A 19400-nucleotide genomic window follows, 5' to 3' on the forward strand; every position below is an offset into this window, starting at 1 on the left:
AATACAGGCTGCGCGGAGAATGGATTGAGAGCAGCCCTGAGGAGAAGGACTTGGGGGTGCTGGTTGATGAGAAGCTCAACACGACCTGGCAATGTGCAATTGCAGCCCAGAAAGCCAACTGTATCCTGGGCTGCATCAAAAGAAGCATGACCAGTAGGTCAAGGGAGGTGATTCTGCCCCTCTGCTCCACTCTCGTGAGACCCCACCTGGAGTACTGTGTCAAGCTCTGGAGTCCTCAGCACAGGAAAGACATGGACCTGTTGGAATGAGTCCAGAGGAGGGCCACGAAGATGATCAGAGGGCTGGAGCACCTCTCCTATGAAGACAGGCTGAGAGAGTTGGGATTGTTCAGCCTGGAGAAGAGAAGACTCCAGGGACACCTTATAGCAGCCTTCCCAGTACCTGAAGGGGGCCTACAGGAAAGCTGGAGAGGGACTTTTTACAAGGACATGTAGTGATAGGACAAGGGGTAATGGCTTTAAACTGGAAGAGGGTAGATTTAGATTAGATATAAGGAAGAAATTCTTCACTATGAGGGTGGTGAGACATTGGAACAGGTTGCCCAGAGAAGTTGTGGATGCCCCATCTCTGGAAGTGTTCAAGGCCAGGGTGGATGGGGCTTTGAGCAACCTGGTCTAGTGGAAGGTGTCCCTGACCATGGCAGGGGAGTTGGAACTTTAAGGTCCCTTCCAATCCAAACCATTCTATGATTCTATGATTCTAGAAAAAGGTCTGAAGTTACAGGTGATGACTAGTTTTCCACTTCTCTTTCCATTGAGCTCAGTTTGAATTCTCCAGGGAAATGTGAGCAATTTCTTGGACTCTTGTTTTTCCCCACAGACTGTTAACATCATAAAGGAAGATGTGAAGGAAATCATCTTGTTTAAAAAGGGGAGGCTGAAATTACCTGTGTATCTGAATTGACTCGTTCCATGGGGAAACATAAAACAAGTGCTTATGTACTTCGACACAATGACATGGTCTCTCTGATGCTACGTATGCTGTAATATCACTCACTCTTCACACTTTTCCATGCATTGTTCTGTGCACAACAGTTCTCTCTGACCAAAGGTGGAATAGACCTTCCTGTCTTCAAGGCAGCAATGCCTATACCTACAGTGTGAGAGCCTTGGGGAGCAGCACTGCAGAGGAGGTGCTGGTAGTGGAGGTCATGGGTCTGAGCAGATCAGGAACAAGAGCTGTAAAATAGGGTTTGCACAACTGGAAGTTTTGTAATTTTGGCATAGCAACAAAGGGAAAAAATAGTTTAATGGAGCTTTTCAGGAAATGGCCTTTATTTTGTAAAAATGAGGTTAGTATTGAAAAGACGACAACTGATTCTTAGGTAATGCATTTCATTAAACATTCCCTGGATGTTTCTCATCTTTGATCTATGCTGCTGTACAAAATATGGGAACTTCACCAGCAGATAAGACAAGCAGACGTCACTGAGGTGTGGTGAAAGGAAGCTACAGTACAACCTCCAGTGCAGAAAAGTTGGGGAGAAAGAAATGAACAATGCTGCAAACTTTTAACTCACCAGAACACTTATGAATGAAACAGGCTGTAGTAACCCAGCATGCAAGTCGTCTAGAAGACAGTGCTAACCTTTGCTCTTTTCACTAAACTCCATAGGATCTTTCATTGCAACAACTCATAGATGTCATCAGTATCAGACATGTCGCAATAAATGGCAGAATAAATTCAGCATCAAGGAACTATCCAAGATCTCTTGATTCTGTATCACATTTACCTGGGTTCTCACTTCAGTACAGCCAAACTGTCCCAGGTTGCACCAGTCTGCCAGCTTACACCTTCTGCCTACTCCCTCTGTGTACATTATACAAGAGGATCCTTGGTTATAGGAGGCTATGCCATGTAAGAGAATACAGTGCTCATCTGTGCAAGGGGATTTCTCTGCTGCATGTTTGTAGCCTAGGTGTGGCACTGACAGGTGTATTCAGGTAGCCAGCTCTGGGCTTCTGCCTTCAGGTGCTGCAGGACCTGAGACTATTGGACCTGAGACCTGTAGGCTTCACTGGTAGTTCATCATGGAAGAAGACAATTCACAATACCTAAGATAATCTTCTGATCTGAATTGCCGTCTGGAAGAGCAGGATTGTCAGGGCTCTGCATGCATGAACAGATCTTTTCAATGGCTCTGACCAGCCTTGTCCAGGACCCCCACCAACATCCTCTGCCCGTGTCCCAGGAGCGCAGCTCCAGCCTGAGCACCCAGACCTTGTCCGAGCTATGTTGTAGGTGTGCCTGTGCCTTGCTCTGTTCCCTGCTGTCCTCACTTACTGACCGGTCTTGTCGGTAAGCTGGATGGACTTGAGACTTACAGGGTAGATGATAGATAGCCTTGCTGGTCTCCAGTCCTGTCTGACGGTCTGTGGACCAATGTGGCTTGGTCCCCAATCCTGTCTCTGGCCTCGTCTCCTGCTGTTTCTCACTGGACTCCCAGGGCACTGACTAAGGAACCTGGCCCACAAAGCTCAAAAGTCCCCCAGGAAGGGACAAAAACCTATTTGCAACAATCAGAAGAGTTCAAATAATTCACAGAAGCAAATAATTCACAGGGCAGGGTGAGACGGGCCCCCTGGTGCTGCCAGTTCAGCCTGGTAGGAAAAGTCAACCCAGACCTGCTGTCCCAGTCCTACCACAGGAGTTGCTGTAACGCGTTCAAACAGTCTTCTCAGCAAGCAGAATTAAATGTCAAGTCCCTCAGGGCACAGAGCACACAGACCTGTAGCAATAATGGCAGTATGGCTTAAATTCTTCCAGTGGTGTTACGGCAACATTAATACCATAGTAGAGCTCTGCTGAGGCAAACCGCTTTGGAAATCCTACTATATTTAGTAATTCTGTGTTTTTATCAGGAAGTCACTTCTGCTCACCATCAAAGGCCTGCAAGTTGTTTTGCGTCTGAACGCATTAGGCTGCTTAGGTATTTTTGTGTCCAAATAAATTTTAAATGTATTCATGTTAGCAGATGAAGAAACTATGTGTATCTAGTGGCAAATTCAAGGCAAACAAATGCTTCCTTCGATATTAAGCTGTGCTTCTGTCAACAGGCACCAGCTGATAACTCTGTTCTTTGTAAAAGAAAAATATTTTGCTTTTTTTCATGCAAAACAGAGGACAGGATGAGCTAAGGTAGCAGGAGAGTACATTTGCATAGCTGTATAAAAATAACAAGCTGATCAAAAAACCACAGATTTGTCAAATGTTAAGGATAAGTCCTAGATTGCTGCTTATCATTAAATTTACTTTGCTGCAGCCTGGTGATGTGATACCATGCTGTGTAAGTGAAAGTGGGTGAATGTAGCTAAGCCACTCCACAGATACCCCAAACCGCCGGGCAAATCCCAGCGCTTCAGGAAGCAACACTGTAGAGACGACAGATTGCTTGCTGAAGTAGCATAGCATGAAAGGCACTTTCTGGTGTCTGGGGCTGCCAGTGTTTTCAGTGGGATATAAAACCGAAATATTGATCACCTGCATTGTTTAATTAGTTGATGAGACATTTTATAAGACTGTATAATTGCATGTTCATGTCACTTGTCTGCCACGTGATTAGTGTGTGGTTAAATGGCTGTGTTATGCACCAATAACTCCCACCCATATCAATGAGAATATTTTCACTCACAAATTAGGCCCACCATTTTGAGAGTCACTGCTCGTTCAGATACATTTCTAGGGTCATATAAGTGGCCAGTTCATAAAGTTCACAGACCATCAAGCCAAAACATATTGTTGCCATCAACTAGTCTCACCTCCTGTCTAATTTAATTATGATGTCTTCCCTGGCTAATTCTCATATGAATTAGAGCTTATCTTTTAGGCAAATCATGGTTTCAGCTTTCTATCTGAGCAATTATAGCCACTCTCTAAATGCCCATTTCACCTGGAGAACTTTTGGTTTGTTTTCAACCTGGATTGCTTTAGTACTATATAATTTAAAGGAGTTTTACTACACCCAGTTTCTGGGTGCAGCAATTTTAAATAGCCTATCCACATTCATTTCTTTAAAACCTCCTTTGAAAACTACTGAAATGCTTTTTCTGAGGCTGAAAATAAGTGCTAGGGCAGGGAGGATCTGAACTGATGGCAGTAATAATACAATCATTTTGAATTAGTTACTTTATGTTTGAAGATTAAGCACAATTCATCAAAGATAAAACCGATTAACTCAATCCTGCAGCTGTGCACGCACTTAGTGAACTTGACGCACATGAGTAGGGCCCATCTGCTGGAGATGATGCAGAGGAGCATGCTGACTGCAGTCCAGCAAGGCTGCTCAGGATCTGCTTAACTTTAAACACCACTAGCACGCCCCTCGATTACTAACAAACACTTCAGTGGGACTGCTCTTGTGCTTAAAATTAACTGTGTGCTTGAACGTTTTGCTGGCTAGTGTCTCGCTGCTCTCCACTTAGCGGGGTCAAACACTGATGAACTTGAGCTGCACTGGAGTGCCTGATGCCACCGACCTTGGCAAAACCACAACAGTGTTATCGACTGTGCAAAGATTTGTACAAACTCTGTGGTGAAAACAAGGCGCAGGAAAATAACCCTGCTGAAAACTTTGATCAACCTGTGACACTTTGTCCTGGTTTCAGCAGGGATAGAGTTAATTCTCTTCCTAGTAGCTGGTGCAGTGCTGTGTTTTGCATTTAGGGTGAGAACAATGTTGATAACACACCGATGTTTTAGTTGTTGCTAGGTAGTGCTTACACTAGCCAAGGACTTTTCAGCTTCCCATGCTCTACCGACCCGGAAGGCTGCAGGTGCACAAGTACATAAACTGGGGGGAGTTGGCCAGGGGGGCTGCTGCTTGGGGACTGGCTGGGCATCGGTCGGAGGATGGTGAGCAATTGCACTGTGCAACACTTGCTTTGTATATTATTATTATTACTACTACTATTATTATTATTACATCATTATTATTGTTATTATTATTCTATTTCAATTATTAAACTGTTTTTATCTCAACCCACGGGTTTTCTCACTTCTACTCTTCCAATTCTCTCCCCCATCCCAGCGGGGGAGTGGGGGGGAAGGAGTGAGCGAGCGGCTGTGTGGTGGTCAGTTGCCGACTGAGGTTAAACCACAACACACTTCAAATTAAGACTGCTCTCCCACAGTAGAGATAAAAGTGCTCTTGTTACAAGGAGTCTTTACAAAAATTACTGAGCAGATCATTACTAAAGACAGGACCATTTTCTTACTAAGTGCAGGTGGCTTGGCAAAGCTAATTTACTTTTCTGCTTTTCAGCTTTCCTATCTGAGAAAAATGGGAGGCAACCTATTCTAGGTGCTCTTGGGTAGAGAAATAAAATAATCCTGGTGCGGTTGTGTCTCTGTTGCATCCTGACACGGTCTCACACAGGACCGATGCTTCGGTTCTGGAGGAAGGTGCTGAGCTCATTTTTTTAGGATTGCTTTCAAATCTAAAGATATCTCTTTGCATTAAACTCTTGTACAGGAGAGGGTACCTTAGCACTCCTCAGTATCCTTACTGCAGAAGTGGAGCTCAGCTTTCTGCAACTTTCAACCCTAGCAGTCAGCTTTTGTTGTTTTACATTTCACTTTTCCCTAAACCTGGATGGGAAGGGAGACATTATAGGCCCCAGAGGATATCAAATAGTATTTTTATACGACTATTTGCACGAGCAAGGAAAAAATAATTGCACAAAACAGATCAGTCCTGTGCCATGCACGGGAGAGTAAACACTAACTTTGTATCTGCTGCTATGAAAAGAGTCACTGTTCTGTGGTTCCTCCTCTAATTCACATTCATGAGGATCAGAGAGCAGCTGCGGACTCCGGTCCAGGAGCTAGGGCAGTAAAACAGAGAGAGAGAGGAGACTGGAATGAAGAAAACTGGATTCTTCAGATAATGGCAGAAAATAAACAGGAAAGGATATATAACAGGAGAGGATTACAATTGCAAAGAACTAGTGATAACAACCCCAAAATGGCATACGTGCAGGTGTTATTTTTGGACTTGTAAATTCTGTGAAGACATGGGTACAGACTGATACGTACACATCACTATCACAAGGCTCATTCTCTTACCTTCTAGCTTAAATACCGAACTAGAGCTGCTGTCTGCAAGTGCATACAGATATCACTTAGGGGAATTTAAACAGTATCACAGATTTAATAGTAATTTCAATAACTTTAACTCCATTTAAATTTTAAAAAAATCTTTTGGGCTTACATTTTTAATGTTTGCTTCTTGGGCAAAAAGTATGAATAACCTTTAAACAAAATGTTATCCTGGTAACGGTGTGAAGAAAATTACTATTCTAAAATATACTACCCCTAACAAATTATAAAAAAAAGCTTTTAAAAAAGTTGGATTTTAACTTCAGCAAATGGCTAGTCCTCAAAGAGAACACTCTTGACAGTTTTAATTTTTTAAAATTAGAGGTGTCAAAAAGCAGCCTTTATAGCAGTGCCTATTAAATCCAGTAGGATTTTGCTGTTACGTTATGTACAAATGTCAGCACAGCTAATTGTTAACACCTTTCATTCTTCAGGACAATGCTTAAATGCTGAGTATGAACATTAACACATGCCTGCTGGAATTCAGGCTGCCATTAAATGACATGTTCATTTGCATTCCTTAATATGAAATAAACTGTTGCATTAATTCATTTCCTCTTTTCAGTTTGGCTACTTATGAAATTCTTAAGCACTCGCTTTTCTCCTATGGCAGATAATGATTTGGTACCACCAGTAGCTCAGTTTTTAGCATAAGTATTAAGTGAGCACGTGAAAGTTTTACTTTTTTCAATAAAAGCAGTATTCTCAAAAATCTCAGGAAAATAGAGGGTAACAACACTGCCCTGTTACAGTGAAAATAACCAGGAATTAAGGGAAAAAATCTGAGATACAGCATGTCTTTCACTTTAAATGTGCCAAATATCAGGAGTGAAAGATAATTTATTGGCTATGAAAATACTGAAATTCTCTAACAAAGAAGAAATGTGTGGCAAAAGTCACTAGACTGGGTTGGAGAGCATTTTGGGTTGGAGAACATTTAAATTAAGCCGTTGTGTATTTTCTGAATTTGGACTTTATTCGCCTTCTAAAAATGCTATTCCAAGCTCACTCAAGCCGCGCACTGGGCAAGGCCTGCGTTCCTGTGATTGCACGGAGGGCTGGAGGCAGGAGAACAATTTGCCTATGGACGATTTAAGAGTACAAGTCAATGAAGCGGAGCATGCTGTAATCAAGCTAGAGCTTGCACTCTAGTGCAAAAACATCTGCAGGGAAGAATTGGGCAAAGCATTTTTAAAACTACACATGGGTTTATCCTTGCCTCTGTCCTCTTGACTTTGTTATACCTTAAGAATGAAGATAGGTTCTCACATAGAACAGTAAGTGAAGACAGATGACCAGCAGTTTTCCATTGTGGAAAAAAATCAAAATACCTAGTAAAAAACTGGCTTCGTTGGAGATAAGAAGAGAAAAAGGAAAGGCATCTAAGCTTGAAATCTAGATTGCATTCTTATTTCAGGTGAGTTCTGAACTATATGTTAAACCACTCCAAACCAAACCTATCTGAATCTAAGTGGTGTATTACTCATAAATCTATAGGCAATGCAGTGTGAGAATATTTTTGTTTGTTTAACTTCAAACTCTAAAGTACAATAAATTAAATTATGCTTCCATTTTGCCTTGTGATAATGGCTTCGGGCACTTTTTAGGGTTTGGTTGGTTTTCTTGTGGTTTTTTTTTTTTCCTGGCATAGCTTTGCACAGTCAACTGTAGGTGAACTATAGAGCCTCTCGGGCAGACACCGCTGAGTGCAATGTCAGATGCTCACAGTCATTTCTTCTTTTTCTTACGGCACCTACCAAAAGACATAGGGTTTCCAGAATTCCAGAGGTGAGTTACACTCATGCTTCTTATCCCAATGCATCATGAATCATCTCCTCTCACTTGTTCTTTTTAAATTGTATTAGGAGGAAACACTTAATGCAACGAGATGATGCGTATATATTGGGAGCGCCATGACCAGAGGCATTTGACAGTTTGAAGGCAGACTGAAACTACAGTTATTTTGGGAGAGCATTTGATTGCAGCAGCTTTCGATGGTGGAATGATTTCAGGACTTAGGAAGTCAGCAAATGGAATAATGAAACATCAGGATAACAAGTAGCGGTAACAAAAAAATTGGGATGACAGAGGTCATTGCTTTTCTAGTACTGGGCTGAACTCTGCAGAAGTCACTGCAGCAAGAGCCCCTCAGCAGGAGACAACAGAGCACAGTAACTATTTGTCACCCCCATGACTGATGCAAGCCCAGTATTGATACGAAGCAGTGATCTGGGCTGTTTCATGGGGATTTTGATGCTTTTATAAATGTGTAGCTGTGCTGGGTTGTAGGGGTAGAGGTTGACTGATGTATTTATCTAAACAAACATGTTGGGAACCCAAGGGCTTCTACGAAGCCTGTAACTGGGTTAATTGAAAGAGAGAATTAAGAACGGCATATTCTCCACAGTTTACAGAACCACAAGGTTGGGGGGCAGAGCTCAGCCTTTGTAACAAGAAGCTTGTGCACAGGTGTTTACTTCTGTATTATGTGCATGATGTTGCTTCTTAGGGCCAACATGAGTTTTCCACCTTCTTAGCTTTGCGGCTAGGGCTGCATGTGCAAAGTCTTTACAAAACTAGTTACTGAGGTTATTAGATATTAACAAATACCGTCTAAGCACCAGAAGACTTTTCTTACTGCTTTCTTGCTTTCTACTGACATTTTCTCTAACTGCAGAATGCATTCATGTTTTTTTACACTGCTGCCATCCTTGCTAGTAGCGTAGATTTGAACCTCCAAGTCCCATTTGGACAGTGATCACATTGCAGCGTTTAATTCTGCTTTATGCTTGTTTGAACAAAGCCACAAAAACCAGCCACCAGGCAAGAGAGCTGCAAACAAGTTATACAGGTCTTCACAGGTGGCTCTGCAAGTCCAGCCAGGTAGCTTCCCCCAAACTGGTGGTTGTTTCCAGATTGGTGGTATTCCCCTTTCCAAAACCAGGTCCCTCAACACGGGTCAGACTGGTTCTTCCACATTTCAGCTAAACCTAGTCTTTTCTTCTTCAGTCAACCACCTGGATTAGGAACCAGCACTTGCCCCTGCTCTAAGATGGCAGATCCCAGAGCAGCACAGAGCAAACAATCCTATTAGAAGATCTGCTAAGGGAGGGTACTTTTATTCTAAAGATATTTTCAAAGTGATAACATGTATGACATTACTACTTCATATTATCAGCCAGTCACATGGCAGGTCTCCCAGCCAGAACTCACATCACCGTGGTATTCACCGGAGGTTTTCAAGATGCAGTTAGACAGGGTGCTCGATAATCTCATCTAGGCTCCCTTTCCCATGGAAGGTTGGACCAGATGGTCCTTCGAGGTCCCTTCCAGCCCGGGCTGTTCTACGATTCAAGTTCGTGGTTGTAGTGGCAAGATATTAAAATTGGCCCATTTTTTCCTGCAAGCTGTAGAAAAGCTACTGAATAAATGCTGTCTTGGTGGAATTTCTTTACTTGGTCTCAAGTTTTACAGATTTGGGAGTACCTAAGTACAAGCCACAATTTGCCCAACAGCTTTACTTCTACATTCCCATATTTCACCTTCATGTGGGACTTGCATTAATATTTACTGAAGGTGGCTGCAGGCTTGAGAGCACTGCAGGGATCCACATAGTCTGAGTGAATTCATGTACCTGCTCTTATTTGCGCATTACAACAGGCCCGTAATTGTGAGCTGCAACCCACCCCCCAACAGAAGCAGTATTTAAATTGAAAGTGACTATCCAGTTACGGCAATAGCCAGCAGCAGACTGTAATGTACCTACAAAGCTTTAAGTGAATAAACTTTCTGTAAAACAGGTTAACTCCTGGTTGAAGAAGACTGACTTACTGCAATTTAAGACGCTGGATAATGAAATTTTAAAAAAGGCTGAATGGGGACCTAAGCACTTGCCCCTGCTCTGGGATCTGCCATCTTAGAAGGAGGAAACACAAAGAAAACAAATCCTACTTAGAAATCTGAGATGCCCAATCCTAACAGATTTTAATGTGAATATCAATCTATCACATTTATCCAGTGCCAGTTCACAATCGTAACCTCTTCAATTAAAAAAAAAATATTGAGTGTATCCTCTTGGTGCTGTGGAAATATTGGTGCCACTTCAATATGAAAGGAAAATCAGTGACAGAGTTATCTCGTACACTAGTGGTACCCATGGCTCTGAAGCAAAACAAATATTTGAGTGTTTAAAGAATGGAATTAAATTTGCTTACTGCAGTGACCTATTTTGCACCTTCAAATCTATCCACTTCCTTGGTTTTCTCCTAGCTCCTCTTTTTATCACTCTCCCTCTTACTTCAGGCACTGCTCTTAGTGACACACATCTGTTTATAGGCAGTTTGTCACATGCTGCAACTCCTTCCCTGTATCCCCTACCCCCCCCCCCCACCAGTGTTACAGCTACTATATAAGTTAAATGGAACAATATTTGCATAAGCTCTACTCCACTCAATATAATGTACCCAGAGTTAACACTGTCCTTTTTAGAGTTCAAGAGCGCTCAGATCTTTCTAAATGCTGGAGGTTTATGAGTGGGAATTTCAAAAGGGTCATCACTAAGACATGACAAATAAAAAATGCTGAATGACGGCCTTTGAAGGCCCCACTGGCAGGAGTTCGTTCAGATCACATTCGTTCATACGGTAACAGATCAGAGCATTTCATGCTGCTATGAATTTAAAATCACAGATGTCATCTCACTATGGCAAGCTGTTTTTCAAATGAGACCCATATTAAATAGTGAAAAGCTGACCATGCCCACTTTAGTGTCTGAAAGGATACTTTGTTTCAGGAAACAAAAAAAAACAAAATTAAGGCATTTAATTGAAATAAAAAGTATCTTACAAAACTTGTGTCTTTCTTAATTCTAGAAATCACAACAGTATTAATAAAATCTTAGAAGACAACTAATACAGTGTTTATTTAGAAGCAGCATAAATCCAAACAATGCATAAAAATCTCAAGTGTTTATTGTTACAGTTTAAGTGCATATATTCCTTTTATAATTTTGTGCCTTTCCACAGGAACAGACACAGAGCAGCCACGCAATTTGTTCTTTTCAGAAAGCTTTTACTAGTTTGAAATCTCGTCTGTATAATTGGATAATACAGCGAACTAGTTCCGGTGATAAATTCCAGATTTATATAGACTAGATTTCAAAAGAGTAAACTCAACATGGAAGGTGTTAAAATTTTTCAATATTCCCATGAAAGGTGACGTAATACACAATTCAAGTGAATTAAGACTGTCAACATACACAAGACATTTGTAAAAAATATCAGATGTTTAATACAAAATACTCACCTATCTCTAAAGATAAAAACCTTTTTATAAGTTAACAGTATGGGCCCTACCTTCTGAATGTTGACAGCGACAGGTTATTATGAGGGTATCTCTAAAGTTTAAATACAATCTGTGCTGGCTAAATTACTTTCACCTCTTTTATAAATTAATGATGGAAGATGGAATCACCTAATACAGGAAACCTGAGCACCAAAAGTTAAATTCCCGTTTTGAAATGGTTTGTAAGCGAGACTTTCCCCATTCACTACGAGGATAACCTCTGTAGCTTCTTTGGTTGAGGCCATCATCTCTGAATAGCAACCCCAACCAAAAGGGGAAACACTTCCACTGCTGAGAAAGAACCAAAGAGTATAGTTTGGTAGGAATGCTAAATATTACGGAACAATTCCATGCTTACGGAGAAAATGTTCTACTTCTAAAGAGATGAATGTGACTTCACAACTGTAATCTTTAATTTTAGATAATTTAATAAGTACCACAGTATTGACAATCTTCATAAATGTCATCAGTTTGGAAATAAAGATGTCAAAAAAAAAGCACAGACAAATTTATTATTCTTAGTGGAAAAACTAGTGAGTTTTTATTTTAAATTTAGTCTTTTGCTTCAAACATTATGTAATGGCACCACTTTTACCAACCCTCTTCTCAGGGAAGTGGAGATCAGGATCTCCACTGAGATCCGGAGTATCAGGATACAGAATAGGCAACAAGGCTTACTTCTCTCTTCCCCCCCTCCAAAAAAAATTTCCATAAAACCTTACATACTGTAGATTATGGGAAATACCAGAATTCACCCATTTCACCTGTGTTACCACTGCCTACATAAAGTTTCTTTATGTTTCTTCGTGTCTGGCTTGGACAATAGCCACAATGCTCCACCACACCGACTGATGTAGATTAGACTTCTATTTCCAGTTTCTTGCCCTTCCAGATGCTGGGGAACGGAGAGAACGTAGACGCCAATCCTTCAGCTCCATGAGGATAAATGAAGTGCTTCACCTCTCTTGGCAATGATCTACATCCATTTAAAGAGCAGCAGCAAGAGCATATTGACAAAACCCTTTCCTTGCCGTGACAGATGCCAATTGCCATATGAAGCTTACAGCCTTAGTAAGTTGAGATGGAAAGTCCTCTGGCTCTCTGAAAGATTCAGATCCCTCTCTTCAAAAGAGTTCAAAGAGAACTCTTCAGAGCCTTTGAGTAATGAATCACATGCAGAAAACCTTAAACCATGTCAACCCCTGGGCCAGAAACACCACGCCACGCCTGGAAGCACCAAAGCAATGATTATAGAAGAAAAAAGATTTACTGCATTGTTGTCTAATATAGGTTTTCCAGATATGTGCTTGGAGTCTTTTGTTTGGTGGTTGACAACCATGCCGATATTCTGGTCAAAACCTGGGAAAAGATAAAAAACTTAATTTTACAAAGCCAAACAAGCTGAAAAGAAACTTAGTAACCAAGTGTATGCAAATTCCTAAATTTAGTTTACCATTACGGTGTTAAACCTCTGTAAGAAAAGTCACCAACAGACTAAATTAAATTACAGTTAGTTTATTCTGGTAGCTTCAAAGAATGGGATATAAATGCAATACTTTATGTTAGAAGTTACTTCTTTTAAAAGTTACACTTCTGGCAGGTCTACTTCTCTCCTTACGTAGTTCCAGAGCAAAGAAAGGAATGAAACACAAGCTAAACCAGAAGAGGAAAAAGCTATTCCAAGAGCCACTCTAAGGCAAAGGATGCTGTTTTGAACAGAACAGAAACAACTGATTAGCAACATGTATTTCCTGTCAAGAAGATACATTTGTTTTCAACGGAACTTTATGGAAATAACATTATTACTGGATCTGACAGAAAACAAGATCTTTACAGAGGTTGAATTTAACATTTCTATTTACACAGCAGTTTTATACTACCAGCAGCTGGGTTTTTTTCCTACTACTTAAGCCTTCTCTTGCTCTGCCTCTGTACTAGCAGTACTCTAGCGCTGCGTTTCATTAGCTGGTACTGTATACACACCGTTATCTAATGTTTTGTCCAGCTGCATTACTTTACGTGCTGATAAAAGCAAAAATTCTAGGACGTTTGTTTTTAATGCCAACTTACACCATAGTGAAGTATTAACTGGGCCCATGCATATGCACACATTTAAGGCTGACATGAAGAAACATTCCAAAACAAATCAGCACACTTTATATTAACGTTATTTTTCTCTGTAGATTTGAATATCTGCTAATACTCACAACATGGAAATTTCATTTTGAGCTGCTGCTTTATTACAAAATTTTCAGCACCTCAGACAAAACTTAAAAAAACCCCACGCCACAAACCTGCTTGGCAGGTATACAGCTGGTATCACAGTTACCTTTGAATTATACATTTAAACCTAGCTTTGGGTAATGCAAAAGAGCTACAGAAAAATCAAACTTCAAAGCCTGATAGTTTAACTCTTAACACTTGCTATGTTTTAGAAAGTTGTTGGTTTTCTTGAGAGAAAAACTGGGAATAAATTTTTATAAATATACACCTCAAATGCACAGAAAGCGTAGATTCAGAGCATAAACAAGTAGGAAAGGTAACAGTAAGTCCTTCCCTTAGCTTTGTTATTTACAGAATAGGTATGGCTTCAGACTGATAACACAGGAAAATTTGAATCTAATTCTGCGCAGCTATTCAGACAAAGTTTTACTTGATAAATGTGTGGTTAGGCAAGGACTTTCTCTCAGAAACAGTGGGTATCACAGACTATTACGTAAACCAAATGTAGGAAGATTACTAACAGGAAAAACACTGACAGAAGGGAGTAGCAGTGGTAGCATACTGTTTTCAAAAAAGGACACAATTCTTTATTACCACTGCCATATTTATTTATTGTTTTTCAAGACGCTGCAGAGAGACTGGAGTGTTTCTTATGAGACCGCATTAATAGGGATTGGAAAAGCGGTTTAAAGTAAGGAGGGACAAAAAACCTAACAGTGTGCACCACATGAGCAGCAGGATTTAATCTGTATCACAGCATGTATATACCACAGTATACATACTCCAACAGTGCTTATGAATTTGTAAAAGAAATTGTGGAACTTGCATACTGTCCCTGCTGCAGCTAGCAAAGCAAGCTGCTGAGCATGGAAAAATATCTGAAGCGAAGGAGAAATACATGCTGATAAATGCAGGTGTGCATTAGCTACGTTTACCACATTCTCTTAATGCATCTGCCTCATTAGGAGCATGAAACATTGTCTGAGTGCTTAAGTGTTTCCTCTTTAGTACAGAAAGATCTAAAAATTCCTCAAATGGTTAAACACTCCATTATATTTTGGACTTTCCTGGAACTACAAGGAACAGAGCATAAAAATTGCTGGAAAGCCAAATCCACAGCGTCAACAACGGTTTGCAGTTCTCACTGCGATGGTAGATTTAAAGGACTTGTATCTCTCAGGCAGTTCATCTGCACATTCAGACCTTGACTTCCAACAAATAAGTATATTGACAATGAAATCTGAAAACTTAAGTTCTCTCTGTAAACCAGCTGTTTAACAGAAGTGTCAGATACGGTCTTTAAACAATTTTTAAACACAGGGTAAGTTTACAGTTTAGCCTAAAGGTTGTCTGTAGTGTTTATTCACAGACAATGATCCTTAAGGGCAATGAGCAAATAAATACTGAAATCATTTAGGATCAGCCAGCCAACAATTTTTTTTTTTAAAATGGACATGATTTCTTTTTTTTTAAAGTCACAGCTAGTTTGTGATAAGCTTAACTTATAGGAAACAGTAGTCTATTAAGCAGTGGAAAAAAACAAAGTATAATATTGTGCACATTTTCCTGGAGCTTTTCTTATTTAATTCTTAAAGCTGAGACTATTGCTAAGTCTTCAGAGTTAGAAATGGAGCTTCTGCAGTGACAACTTAATCTAAGTGAATGGATAAAATTAAGCTGACGTTTTCTCTTATAAAATGTTACTATAATTAGATATATAGAAAAGGAGAGGGCAGCAATTGCTTTTTCCAAGGTAACATGTTGGAGATCTCTGGTCTCTTTCAGTCATCAACAAGACAGTAATATAAGATAAACAAATCAAAAAGTGGAAAAGGACCAACTGCCCTTGCTCTTGTTTTCATTATCATGTCCATCACTTTGGTTCCCTTTGTCCTTTGTGTTGCTAATTCTGTATTTTTTCCATTTAAAAATCCCATCCTCAGCCCTTCTGGAAATTCAAGTCCATTTTTAGGTTACATTAGGAGAGTGTAAAAAAAAAAAAAAAAAAATCTTACCGCTGTATTGCATCGTAGCTCCCAAATATGAATCAACAATTGATCCCAGTAAGCCAGCTGCTGCACCAAACACAACAATGGGCCATTGCGGAGCAGATATTTCCAGATCAGTCACGAAAATGAGTTGTGTTATGAAGTAGGCTGTACCTACTGCCATGCCCCCAAGCAAACTTGAGAGCAGGCCCACTAAAGTAATTGCTCCATTAGTACCTAAAGCAAACAAAACCAAGCTGATTTACAAACTTTTTCTTAAAGACTTATATTTGTTCAAATGTTTTATAGAAATCAAAACTGTGTTCATAGTGATCTTCCCCCCTTATATCCACAAGCCTCTGCTACCACAGCTTTTATTTACAACTCCCATTATGCTATTGAGAAACTTAATCTGTACCATTACAGCCTATTACTATTACTTTTGCTTTCTCTAAGGCTAGTTATCTAGACATATTCGCTAGCATTAAATTAAGTAAAAACCAGAGAGCACACCTCGCAATGTCACCTGGTATTTGTGTGCTGTAAAGACGGGGGGGGAGGTGGGTGGGGGGGGGGAAGAGGAGAAAAAGATATTTGCTCCAAAAATACAGAGCTTGAGATGTGCATGTTATTAAAACAATGCCTCTTTCAGACAAGTATACCAAGATATATTTCACCAACAAATTTAAAAGAAGGAGCAAAATCCATAGAAAGGAAGATGCTTGACAGTTCACTGAATAAAAATCTGAATAACACTTATAAAAAGAAAAAAAAAATGCCCACGCGTTTAAATCCTATCCCACAAGATCTAAAACTCATATCAACGTGCCAGCAAGGCTCAAAAAAGACATGCTGCTTTAAGGTAGTGATGGCATCCACTGTACAGACAAGGTTTCACAGACAGAAGGTTCACTTTACCCACCCTCGGGTAAGATGTTAAAGGAAATGAGAGATTGGGTTAAGAAGTGAATTTTCTGCAGTGTCTGTATTGAACATATATATATATTCTTCTACTGATTAAAATTTTAATGTCTGAAAAATTCAGATGATAACTTATATATTACTGGCAGTATAAACACTTTTTTCTCATCACTTACCAGAGATGACAAGTGACAGCATTCACTAAGAATGATTTTAGCTCCCTGGATGCTATGTTCATAGAATCATAGAATCATTAAGGTTGGAAGAGACCTCTAAGATCGAGTCCAACCGTCAACCCAACACCACCATGCCCACTAAACCATGTCCTTAAGCGCCTCATCTACCCGTCTTTTAAAAACCTCCACGGATGGTGATTCAACCATGTTGGTGCATCTCACCAATGAGATGCAGCAGGAACACAACTGAGTGAATTCCATTTCAAAAATTCCTGCTAAAATTTTCAAATCCCAAATTTCTGATGTTTGGTTTTCTGGGACTTTTTTTGAACTTTTCAAGTTGCATGCATAATTCAAAACAGATCAGCAAAACATTAAGACATGTAGAACAGGTAACACCTCACCTACTGGAACCTTTTCCCAGGTTGTTATCAACCTTGGCTTGCTTTTACTCAGAACACTACCAATCTCTGAAGCCCATGTATCGCCAGCGGAGCATGCCAAAGCTCCCAAAAGGGATAAGCACATCCATGATGCTGTATATTGCTTTGAAAAGTCTATCGGAATTTCACCGGGTCCATTTTCTATCATATATAAGACAGCCAGCTCAGTAGGAACACCACCGTTACAGAATACTTGCACCCAATTCCTCTGTCCACCTAAAGTGACAAAAACTAAATTTTAGTATTTTCAGGCAAAACACTTTGACAGGCAACAGCATGAGACAAAAGCAAAATAGACATATATAAAGTTAAAGAGACACTTTCAAATCAGAAACTAGATAGCAATTTATTAAATAGAACAGAAGCAAAAAAGTCGCTTGCTGATGTTCATAGCGATAAGGGTGGAGGGGAGGCACGACAACAGCGTTCCCTACTGTGGATGTTACATCTCATCTGACCCTGTGAAAGGAAGAAGAGTATGCAGTATTTATTCTCTACAAGGGATCTGAAAGAATTAAAATATTATAGCTTACCTTCTTTGTATTCTGAATCTATTTGCTTCTTTATATCTTTTTTCCATTTAGTAAGTTTTGAAGAAGTAACAAAAAATACAAACAAAGAAGTGAAGAAACTGTAATTTGCAACTGTAAGGATAAATCCAACCACCAATCCTATGAAGAAAAAAAAAGTATATGAAGTTCCTTCATGTAACAATGTCTGCTTTGCAATGCAATTAAGTATTTCGAATCTCTTGAATACGAAGAGTATCTTCATGATAAACCTAAGACAATCATGCAATGAGAGAATTACTGAAGCACCTAATACCTGTATGAGAATTCCAGTGACATCTTGACTGAAAAAAAAAAAAATCAGTTATCTTTATAATTTTCTCTTAAATTGTACTGCTAAATTGCTAATTTTATTGCTACTGCTAAAGTATGTGATTTTTTAAGACCTTCTCTTGCCACAAATCAGTAATACTGTGCAAAAATAAAAGACAGAGCAATAAAAAAAAAAAGCCAAAGGATATCTAATGGAAATTTAAGTACCCTGCCTGAAGAATATGATTATTTGTATAGGAAGCATATATACAGCTGTGGCTGTGTCTCCATCAGCAAGTTTATATTCAGTGTGGGAATCAAATCCCTCCCCCAAAGTCTCTAAGATAACCTGGATAACCCTTCTCCATATCTTAACAGCCGCCGCTTCTCCCTTCTGTTCATTTTCTTTTTCTGTTTCTGATTTTTATGTCATCTTTTTCTTTCTGTAATTTTCTTAAGTATTTGAGCTCCTGGATGTGCTGCTTTTTTATCTCCTCCTCCACAGGGGTGCTCTAATTCTCACTGCCCACCATGAGATTACAATTCTTCACAACTGAAAAAATTGGCCGCACTTAAAGCAAATGCCAATATAAGCTGGCTAGCAGAGCTGTTACGTTAAGAGGTAAAAACATAGCAGAAGAGAAAAGATGGGATTTTTTAATTTAGAGAATACTCCCTTTCACTCACAGACAGAACAAGATTTGCAAAATGTGTGACATGGAAGGAAAGGGTTTGAGGTCCTGTTTCTTTCCATCAACTGTCTATTCAGACAGTGTCACAAGACAAGGGTGAATCACCTCACACGGAAATCTTGCCATCAGATTCCAGCAAACACTATTGTATGCTACGCTGGGGTTTTTCCTCACGTGGTCAAGAAAAACCTTTGTTGAAACAGTCATTTGCTTGAAGTGAAGTACAGGTTTAATTTTCTTCTCATTTTTGGGAGGCAAAAAATGCCTAAAACTGTTCATATTACACAAAGGAGAACAATGTTATCTCTACTGGTTTCCTACCAGGCAGGTAGGCTGCTGACATGGCTCAGTTTTATGGTATTTCTTTACCACTGCCTCTGCCATTTCATTACCTCTATGTGAACCTGTCGTGGTTTAACCTCAGCTGGCAACTAAGCACCACACAGCCGCTCGCTCACTCCCCCCCGGTGGGATGGGGGAGAGAATCAGAAGGGTAAAAGTGAGAAAACTCATGAGTTGAGATAAAGACAGTTCAATAGGTAAAGCAAAAGCCACACACGCAAGCAAAGCAAAACAAGGAATTCATTCACTACTTCCCATGGGCAGGCAGGTGTTCAGCCATCTCCAGGAAAGCAGGGCTCCATCACGCGTAACGGTTACTTGGGAAGACAAACGC

General features: G+C 40.0%; 1 protein-coding gene across 1 annotated transcript in view; it reads right to left on the bottom strand.

Moving 5' to 3' along the window:
- Nucleotides 1-12455: 12455 nt before the first annotated feature.
- Nucleotides 12456-19400, bottom strand: part of TMEM19 (transmembrane protein 19) — a 14598-nt gene continuing 7653 nt past the window's right edge. The window contains exons 3-6 of the mRNA XM_009327546.1: nt 17745-17882; nt 17173-17427; nt 15699-15908; nt 12456-12819 (exon numbers count right to left, since the gene is read on the bottom strand). Coding sequence (XP_009325821.1) covers nt 12656-12819; nt 15699-15908; nt 17173-17427; nt 17745-17882 — 767 coding nt within the window. The 3' untranslated portion in view covers nt 12456-12655. The remainder of the gene's footprint in view (nt 12820-15698; nt 15909-17172; nt 17428-17744; nt 17883-19400) is intronic.

The sequence above is a fragment of the Pygoscelis adeliae genome, unplaced genomic scaffold, assembly GCF_000699105.1.
Source record: "Pygoscelis adeliae isolate BGI_AS28 unplaced genomic scaffold, ASM69910v1 Scaffold113, whole genome shotgun sequence".
Lineage (NCBI taxonomy): Eukaryota > Metazoa > Chordata > Aves > Sphenisciformes > Spheniscidae > Pygoscelis > Pygoscelis adeliae.